The sequence below is a fragment of the Peromyscus californicus genome, unplaced genomic scaffold (assembly GCF_007827085.1).
Source record: "Peromyscus californicus insignis strain IS unplaced genomic scaffold, ASM782708v3 Scaffold_15__1_contigs__length_86483966, whole genome shotgun sequence".
Classification (NCBI taxonomy): domain Eukaryota; kingdom Metazoa; phylum Chordata; class Mammalia; order Rodentia; family Cricetidae; genus Peromyscus; species Peromyscus californicus.
The window spans coordinates 71323941-71334262 of NW_026294447.1; the positions used below are offsets into that span (position 1 = coordinate 71323941).

The following is a 10322-nucleotide window of genomic DNA, read 5'->3' on the forward strand; positions in this document are numbered from 1 at the left end:
ATCCAATGTTTTTGAGAGTCAAAAGGAAATTATATATCAGGATTCGATTGCCTTTTAAAAAAAAAATTAAGAGCAGGGCAGTGGTGGCTCAAACCTTTAATCCTAGCATTCAGGAGGTAGAGACAAGCCGATCTCTATGAGTTCAAGGCCAGCCTCATCCACAGAGTGAGTTCTAGGACAGCCACGGCTGCCATACAGAGAAACCCTATCTCAAAAAATCAAAATAAAATAAATAAGTAAAATTAAGGAATCAGAACATAATAAATTAAGGCACTTTATTTTATATACAGTTAAGGGCTTAAGACACATGTAGGTTTATTGAGCTATTTATAATAGGTTGTCTCATTTTTACATATTTTATAATTATCATTGTTAAAAATCACATACTCCCAATCTAAATATTTAATTAACTGTTGAAACACTAAAGCTGTGTGACTATAGTATTAACAGGAACACAAATAGTTTCTTTGCTAGAAGACTCCTTATTCATTTGAAAAGATATCACAAAAGTAGATGTTTATCAGCTTTAAGTATTTCATCAGTTTTATATTTAACTAGTAAATTATTTGTAACTAAAGTGTTATGACTTCCATTCTAAGAAGAGAAACTCAAATCAGATATTATAATGATTTTGATAGTACAGTTGTTTAGTTGGCATTCATGGGGGATTGGTACCTGGACTCCAAAACTGCAGTGATTCATGTACTTGATATATAGTGGGGTGGAATTGGCATGTAATCTGAAAATCTTTAAAATGTTAAGATCACATCCACCATATTTATGTCCCTAAGTGGAACACAAACACTGTACAAATAGTTCCTTTTCAGTTACAACAAGTTTAAGGATTAATGGCCCTAAAAGGCCCCTGTACGTTCAGTATAGACACAGTGCTGTTTTCATATGAGTTCAATCCACAGATGGTAGACTCGGCAGTGTGGAACCCACAAACACAAGGGGCTACAGCATATGCTTTCTTGTAGACAAAGATGTGTTTATTAACCATCCTTTAGCAAATAGTTATTGACTGCATTATATCGCAGGCAGTGCTGGTCCATGTTCCTCACTTCTCATCCTGGAACTGAAGTTGCCTGCTGCATGCTGTACCAGGGAGCAAACATGCTTCTCAACCTCTCAAGTTTCTTTCAAATCGCTGCCCTCTAAGGTAGAGTGGGACAGCCCAGTGGCAGAGTGCTAGCCTACCATGCAAAAGCCCTGGGTTCCATCCTCCGCACCGTAAGAAAGTAGGAACCGCTCACTCTGTCCTCCAACCAATAAGGAAGACAGTCTATAAAACCTTTGTGGGGATAGCTTCAAGACTTTATTAAAGGGGAAAAAAATGCATACACAACCTAACAGTGGCAGCCCTTCTCAGGAGGGATCAGAAATGTCACTACTCAAAAAAAAAAAATCACAGTTTTGCTGGGATTGTCGCCTCTTTACCACCCAAATGTTTGTGGAGGAAAGTCTGGAGTTTCTGCCATGCATCCACCTGGGCCATGGCTTGAGCCCTGGGCTCCCCTCCAAAGATGACAGGCATGCTATAGGAGGCGTGCATGCCCACCTTGCACAGTGGGAAGTAAGGGGGCTCAATATAGTGCCCTGCTTTTGGGTAGCAGATGATCTGGGGCTTCTCCTTCCCATGGACCTGTAAGCGTTTGGAGATCTCATTGGCATAGAACTCACTCTTCCAGTTTTGGTCATCCTGACCTACAATCAACAGGAAGGCCGTGTCTGACCTTTCCACAGGGATGATGCTCTTCTGGTCAGGTCCTTCTAAAGGGCAATTCAGAACATCCAAAGTATCTTTAAGGCCATCTTTGGTCACCCTGATTCGATTTAGATTACTGCCCAAAGGGGGCAGGGTCTCATCCTTATAGTATAATGTTCCAGCAACATTGGCCATAGAGCCATTGATTATGACAGCAGCTGTGATTCCTTTCAGGAAAGAGGCCATGGAGAGGCAGAGTTCAGCCCCTTTGGAAGTCCCCAGCAGGCCAATCCCCGGTCCCTTGACCTAAGAAAGAGACAGAGAGAAGAAAGGGAATGAGTTCATCTGGAGGGTAGGACAGTGGTGACAACCTATGGATGCAAGGTGGCCTGAGCCTGAATCTCCCTCTGCACCATCCTGGCTTTTGAAAGGTGATAAAGTCTCTTCAGATGAGGTCCCTCGTGGTAAGATGAGGCTCACCTCTATGTCCCATGGTGTAAGTACTCTTTCTCTGCACCCACCCCTCCACTGCCAGCTTTCAGATAACCACACAGACTTCTTATTAATTATGAATGCTTGGCCTTATCTTAGACTTGTTCCTAACTAGTTCTTATAACTTAAGTTAACCTGTCTGCTTTATTCTATGTTCCTTTCCATGGATTGGTTACCTCTACTCTGTACTGCCCATCCTGCTTCCTCTGTGCCTGGCTGGCTATTCTAACTTTATTCTCCCCAAGACCTCTCTATCTCCAGAAGTCCTGCCTAACCTCTTCCTGCCTAGCTATTGGCCATTCAGGTTTTATTAAACCAATCACAGGGGCATATCTTCACACAGTGGAAAGGAATATTCTGCAATACCATGTGGAAAAGGCAGGAAAATCTTTTCTTTTTTATCTGTGATGAATTTACAGTGGTGGGCTCTACATTCACATGACTTCATGATCATCCAATAAGCATCCTGGTAAAGTGAGGTAAGATTCTGGCTATGAGCAAGAGTTCAAGATGCACGTGTAGGTACTGGGGAAGAAAGTGATGCTTCAAACAAAGAGTTTCTTGTTTTTTAAAAAGAGTGTTGAGGGGAATGAGACTTTGAAGACTTTTTGTTTAAATTCAAAACCAGTGATAGACTTTGCAGAGTGGGGACAGGGCTACTGAAGTTACACTGTTTCATGATTGTAGAGTGAGGCAGTGGGACTCTGTAGGAACACTACTAGGCTTTCACTGAAATGTTTACAAAACCAGAACCACCCAGTCAAGGACTCTACTGCTTCTTACAGGGAATCTTTCAACCCTTGCAAAATGAGGCTCCTCCTGTCAGCTCTCACTTCTGCTGGGCTTCATGAGTGGCCTCTTTGTTTCCTTGTTCACACTGAATGTGATTTTCTGTTTTCCACATCGGTCCCCGCCTTGCCCCACACTCCACTCTGACCTCACGTGGACCTGATTTTGTCTTCCTCACTTGTAGCCCTGACTCACTCCTCTACTGTCTGCCCAGTGAAGGATGTTTGTCAGTTAAGGGTAGGTCCTCCTGTAGGGCTTCACAAGTGTGAGCCACTTGGTGCTCAGGACAAAACCAGAGGCTGGAGACACACTCAAGCAAAGCAATGATGCCGCTCAGGGCCCCAGCCCAGCTGTGATATCCCTCAGCCAAGCCAGATTTTTTTAATTAGGTGTGTGTGTGTGTGTGTGTGTGTGTGTGTGTGTGTGTGTGTGTGTGTGTTTCTCCATCTATGTCTTTGTGTGCACAGCTATACTCATCTATTCCCTGGAGCTGGAGTTACAGGCAGTTATGAGCCACTTGTCCTGGGTACTGGCAACCCAGCCATGGTCCTCTGGAAGATCAGCAAGTGATCTTAAAGGCTGAGACACCTGTCCAACCTGCCATCTTCCACTATGTGCCAAATGTGTCCATGTCCCAGGAGGCTCCCTTTCCAGACAAACCACAATACCTCCCTTTATCTGAGGTATTCAGTCATCAGACTGCCTGACCAGATCAATGCCCTGAAACTTCTTCCAGTTGAGAAATTTGCTTTTCTTTCTACTTTGAAAATGAAGATTGGATTGTCTCACAATGTCTGAGCAACTGGGTTGATAGGCTTACCTTGGTGTGTGTGGGGGTGTGTTTTAGGAACATAGTTTCTAAACCAAGAGACAAAAATAACAGCCAACCTGAGGGTGCCTGAGCAGGTAGTTCACAGCTTCCTCAAAGTACTCCAGGTGAAGGATCTTCAAGCTCTTGGGGAGGTCATCGTATTTATAATAAGCCAGAGCCATGACAGCAAAACCCTTCCCAGCCAGCAGACTAGCCCGATACTCCAGAAGGCCGCCTCCAAGTCCAAAAATGTCTATAATCCCAGGAAAGGGTCCATTTCCTTAGGAAAACAAAAACAATAGTCCTCTAATGAATTTTAGAGTTCATTTTCATTTAAGTGGGAGCAAGGAAGGGGAGTTATGGGAATCCAAACCTCCTTTCCTACTGAGAGAAGACCTCCTTGGTCTGAGCAGCCCAGGGCTTCTGAGTAAAGGAGAGGGAGTGGCAGTCTACCATTTAGTCAGTTCAACAGCATTTGCACTGAGTCCCTGGTAACTCTTGAGTGCCCATCTTTATGGATATCACTTGCTGTCTGGGTGCTGGGACTAGATGCATGGCTCCTTGTTCAACCTTCCTTGGATCCTCTCAGTTTGCTGGTCCCAAATTTCCAAATTATTTATCAATTGTTTTCTTACATCTATAACCCTTCCAATATGTTCTTTTCCTACTTAAACCACCCCAAGTCTGTTTTTGATGCTTGTAATCAAAATATGATTATTTGATTTTTCAACTATTAAGTTATCAAAGCCTAGTGTAAATGGAAGTTTAATGTACTGACTACCTGTTCCCAAATACCACTTCCAGAATTACCACACAGAGGCTTAATATGAATTGTATATTATATATTTTTTTTTTTTTTGGTTTTTTGAGACAGGGTTTCTCTGTGTAGCTTTGCGCCTTTCCTGGGACTCACTTGGTAGCCCAGGCTGGCCTTGAACTCACAGAGATCCGCCTGACTCTGCCTCCCGAGTGCTGGGATTAAAGGCGTGCGCCACCACTGCCCGGCGAATTGTATATTATAAATGCTTGCCCAATAGCTCACACTTATTACTAACTAGCTCTTCCATTTTAAGTGAACCCATATTCCTCATTTATGCCCTGCCATGTGTTTGTACCTTTAGTAGCATGGCATGTTCATCTCCTGTGCCTCTGTGTCTGGCTGGTGATTCCTCACTCTGCCCTTCTCCTTCCCATCATCCCTAGTTTAGTTGTACCATGTAAGATTCCTGCCTGGCTACTGGCCAATCAGTATTTTCTTAAGCCAATTTGAGTGACAAATCTTTACAGTGTACAAGAGGATTATTCCACAGCATTTCCTCCTTTTTGTCTAGTTAAAAAGGAAAGTTTTACCCTTAGTATAGAAAAACTATATACAACAAAAACAATTATCAAGTAAGAATTACAGTTATAATGTCTGATTGTATTTGACAAAATTAAATAAAATACTCTATCTCCTATCTTATCTTTGTGAGTCCAAAGGTTTATATCTAACTTATCTTTTATCATAACTAAGGAAAACTATAATTATAACTATAACTATCTCGTCTTTAACTCCATCAAATACCTGAGAAGGAAACAATATTACCTGAATAAGCAAAAAGTGCAGGCAAGTGATTTTCAAGAAAATGTGAGAAATGACAGAAACAGCTGGTTGCCTGGACAGTCTCCCAAGGATCCTCTGCAATGATGGGGCATCCACCTCTGACCTGTTGGCCTACCATATCTGACAGAGTTTCCTGTGAAGCAGGGAATTTTGAAGGACTGTCCTACCTTATCCTGTTCAGCTATTGGCCAGTCAGCTTCTTTATTAAACCAATGAGAGTAATACATATTCACAATGTACAGAAGGATTATTCCACAGCAGCCTACCATTGGTTTACCTGTAAAAGAAATCTTTAAAGGACTTCTACATTGTTAGGTGATGTCTGCATATTCTGTACCAAGGTTTGTAGCTTTTAAAAATTATTTTTAAAAATTTCTTATTTTGGGGCTGGAGAGATGGCTCAGAGTTTAAGAGCACGGACTGCTCTTCCAGAGGTCCTGAGTTCAATTCCCACATGGTGGCTCACAACCATCTGTAATGAGATCTGGTGCCCTCTTCTGTGCACATAATATGTAAATAAATATTTAAAAATTTTTTCTTATTTTATGTGACTGGATGTTTTACTTGCATGCATATATGTGTACTAGTTGTGTGCCTGGTACCCAAGGATGCCAGTAGAGTGAGTTCTATCACCTATACCTGGAGTTAGACAGTCGTGTACTGCCGTGTGGATGCTGAGAATTGAACCCACAGACCCTCTAAGAGCAGCCAATGCTCTTAACTGCTGAGCCCTCTCTGCAGCCCAAGGCTTGTAATTTTCAAGGTACGCATCTTTCTTAGTTAGGGTTTTTATTGCTGTGAAGAGACACTATGACCATGGCAACTCTTATAAAGGAAAACATTTAATTGTGGGAACTTGCTTAGAGTTTCAGAGATTTAGTCCATTCTTGTCATGGCTGTAAGCATGCCAGCATGCAGGCAGACATAGTGCCTGTTCAGTCACAAGCTCAACATTTTAGATGTCATCTAAATATATCTAAATGTAAACCTAAAAGTGCTTCTCATCAGGTCAAAAATCTCTGGCCAATTTATACCTGGCTTTCTGGACAGAAGAAAAATGCACATGCTTTTAACCCAAATCTGTAGTTCTTGTTGGGACTCAAAGGTATGAGTCCACTTCTGCTGTTTTACAGATACCCATTACCTGCTTTGTCTACAATATGGATTTCAGTACAGATTGGTAATACTAATGTATCTAAAACTTTTATGTCATTTTGTAAGTAGGCCTCAAAGGATCAAAAGAGTCATAAAACCTACATCCACTTCACAGAGGTCGAAAGGACCCCAGATAAGTATTCCTAAAGATGGTATTTTTCCTCTCTTGAGGTCTTGAGACTCCTGCTTTTCCCATTACTAAGGGTATGTACCTAAGGGTTCCAAATAAGTTCATAAATTTTAACTTCTGTTCCTAGTTTAAATTTGTCTCAACAGATCTCCACTTGGTTGGCAGACACCTCCAAGTTTCAGTTGCTGACTACACTGCTCCAGACGACTGTGATCTCCAGACTTGCTAAAAGCTGATGCGGACCAGCCCAGCTAACATGATTCTTCCCTGTCCCTATGGGGTCAGGTAGCTACATGCTACTGACAAATGCCCCTTGCCCAGTCTTTGACCAGCTTTTCAGTCTTCTGGGGGCCTCCGACAATTGCGCCCCAATGTCAGCTCAAAGCAGTTCCAGAAGAGAATACGTCGTCCCATGTTCCCTCTTCAGATAAGGCTGAAATGCAGGGGAATGGCCATTTTTAACTAATTTGTAGTCTAATAGGCTCTGCCATGATTCTTATTATCTTACTTATCTTCGGGCCCTGTATCCTTAACAGACTAGTACAATTTATGAAACAGAGGCTGGGCACCACACAACTCATGGTACGATGGGGTTATACTCAACTCAGGACCACTGAATATGAGTCATCTGCAGACCCCGAAGTGAGAACATGGGAATCTCTTAAGTTAGAACAAGTTAGGGGCCCATGATTGAGCCCCTCTAGGGCCAATAGAAGGGGGGAATGGAAGACCCCCACCAAAGACCCAGACACAGTTCCCCCAGAAACTCAAAAGAGCTGAGGGAAGAGATATCTTAAAAATAAACAGAACTGAGTCAGTTCCCCCTTCCTGGAGAGGGTGAAGTCAGGTGTTTTCAAAAGAACAAAGTCAGGATGTCTGGTGGTGACTGTTTACCCACAAGATGCCCCTCTCCAGAGATAACATGACCAGACCCTGGAGATGGGTTGTAAAATTCCTGACAGGGCAAACAGATAAGCTGAAATAAGACAAAGTCCAGGCCCGGGAAAAACTGGACCAATCAAGGATGGACCCGTACTAACCCCCTCCTCTCTAAGAAATTTTATGGTTTTTGCCTATAAAAACTAACTTCCCCCAAAAAAGAGTAACTTCTCCCTGCCTCACTGCGCTTCGGCCAGTGAGTGCTTGAGATGAGTTCCCTGTCGCCACTTGTAAGGGAAATAAACCTTGCTTCTGCATTCTGGTACAGTCGTCCTTGGTGGTCTCTCTGGGGGTCATGAACTGGGCACAACAGGAGCCAGGGAAGAAGGGCCCAGGCACCGCCCCCACGAAGCATCCCGGGCTGCAAGCACAGGAGGGAGGCCGCTCACCTGGGGGCAGGAAGAGCGTGGCGCGCACACGGCCCTCGCGCACGGGCACGCGCCGCACCCCGGGAGCCATGAAGTGACGCTCGTGCACCGCCCGCGCCAGCAGCCGCCCGCCGCCGTCGGGCTCGTGGCCGTCCAGCACCTCCAGCTCCACCACGAAGGGCGTCCGCACGTCGCGCTTGAGCAGGCGCCAGAAAGGCCGTTCGGGCTCCAGGGCCCAGAGCAGCCCCATGGGCTCGAGCCCCGCGAAGCTGCCGCCCAGCGCGGGCGCGCGCGCCAGGTCCAGCCGGCCGTGGGCGTCGGCGCGGTAGCGCGCGTGGGCGCGGAAGAGCGCGCCTTTCTCGTCGCGCAGGGCGGCGCGCAGCGTGACGGGCTGCTCGGGGGCCAGGCCGCGCGCGGCGATGCTCAGCGGCTCGTCCCAGCAGCTGCGGCCCGCGGGCTCCAGGCTCAGCGTCGCCGCCGCCGCCGCCATGGGGAGCTGGGAGCTCAGAGGCTGCAGGTCACCGGGAAGGGCACGCGGGTCCCGAGAGGAGCCTGGCCTGCTGTGGAGCCGACCTGGCGGGTCTCGTCCCGAATACGAAAAGGACAGAAATCGGGCTGATGTCTCCCGGGTGACAGGAGAGGTCAAAGTAGCAGTGGGGCTGAGCCAGGGCAGAGGATTCTGAGCACGTGGTGTTGAGGACACTAGGTAAATAAAATTGAGGCAAAGTCCGGCCTTTGCGTGGATTCAGTAGCAGTTTTTGTTTTATAAACAACAACAACAACAAAAAAAAACTTTTAAATACCGTGTTACTTTTATTTTAAGCTATTTTTGCTTCTCTAGAGAAATACATAAGGTTGGGTAATTTATAAAGAAAAGAGATTTATGTCTTACAGTTTTTGAAGTTTAGAAAGTCCAAGTTGGAGTGAGCCCAATATTTGGTCACATGTCATCTAGTTGCGGAAAGCAAACCTCTCTCAAAAAACTGGAGGAACACTGCAATTCCAAGCCAGTCTGCAATTCATAGAGAGATCCTGTTTTCAAAAAACCCATAGACAAAGCATGCAAGAAAAAGTCCAAACCCATCCTTCAAAGAGAAAACTAGAGATGCCCACTCCTGTGACTCACTCTACTCAACCCTAATGGCCCAGTGGTTACTAAGTTTCTACTACTCACAGAGATCCGCCTGCCTCTGCCTCCCAAGTGCTGGGATCAAAGGTGTGCGCCACCAACACCCAGCACAGAATGTTATTTTAAGGTGTGTTACTTTTGTTCATGCTGCATTTGTTTAACTCTGTGAAGCTGTGTTACTGTGCCTGTCTAAAACAACTGGTGGTCTAATAAAGGACTGAACGGCCAATAGCAAGGAGGAGTAAGGATAGGCGGGGCTGGCAGGCAGAGAGAATATATATAGGGAGAAATCTGGGAGTAAAAAAGAGATGGAAGAGTGAAAAGAGGAAGTAGCCAGAGAAGGAGGAGGCCTCCAGGGGCCAGCCACCTTGCCACCCAGCCACCCAGCCAGCCCTGCAATAAGAGTAAGACTTACAGAAGTAAGAGAACAGAAAAAGCCCAGGTGCAAAAGGTAGATGGGATAATTTAAGGAAAGCTGGCAAGAAAAAAGCCAAGCTAAGGCCGGGCATTCCTACGTAAGAATAGCCTCTGTGTGTGATTTGTTTGGGAGCTGGGTGGCGGGCCCCCTAAAAAGAGCAAAAAGCCCCAAACAACATCTTAACTCGCACATACCCTCGCAGCTGTACTCACTTCCTCGCACCCAAGCGCCTTGCCCACACCTCTAAGTGCTTGACCATCTCCTCCCTCCCATTTGGACAACGTCCATTCTGAGGGTTGCTGCTGTCACTTGCTGCGGTGCTAGGAAACAGTCCCATCTGTTGAGGGCAGACCTTGGTCTCCTTCCTGCCTTTTATTTCATTACTCTGTTCTCAAATCCAACACCCTTCCACTTTCAAACCCTACAAAACCTCAGGCCCCTCGTGCTGAGGCTCACAGGCTCCATTCCTGCTGTTAGAATTCTGCCCTTACTCCAGCTCCCTGTGACTGCGCATGCGAAATTCAGGGTTTTGCGTCCTATGTCAGCAGTGGGCACTGGCGACTCGTACAGGCAGCATGGTCACACAATCAGCGCCTTAAAAGCCGGATGCAGACCTCATTCTCTCTCTCTGCTCTCTCTCCCTCCCCCTCCCTCTCCCCCACCATCTTTCTCTTTCTTTCTCTCCCTCTCCTCCCCAGGCTTGGTCCCCTCTTGCCCCAAATAAAGCTCTCTGTCACTAGGTAGTCGTGGCTGTGGCTCCAGACTTTTCAGCTGGTAACC

The 10322-nt window shown here is 45.7% G+C and overlaps 1 protein-coding gene across 1 annotated transcript; it reads right to left on the minus strand.

The window, feature by feature from the left end:
* Positions 1 to 258: 258 nt before the first annotated feature.
* LOC128111118 (acyl-coenzyme A thioesterase 5-like) lies at positions 259 to 8677 on the minus strand. The gene is made up of 3 exons (XM_052739347.1): positions 8017 to 8677; positions 3878 to 4080; positions 259 to 2014 (listed from the first exon to the last, which is right to left on the minus strand). The coding sequence occupies exons 1-3, from the start codon at positions 8483 to 8485 to the stop codon at positions 1409 to 1411; spliced, it is 1278 nt and encodes a 425-aa protein (XP_052595307.1). The 5' UTR covers positions 8486 to 8677; the 3' UTR covers positions 259 to 1408.
* Positions 8678 to 10322: the final 1645 nt, after the last annotated feature.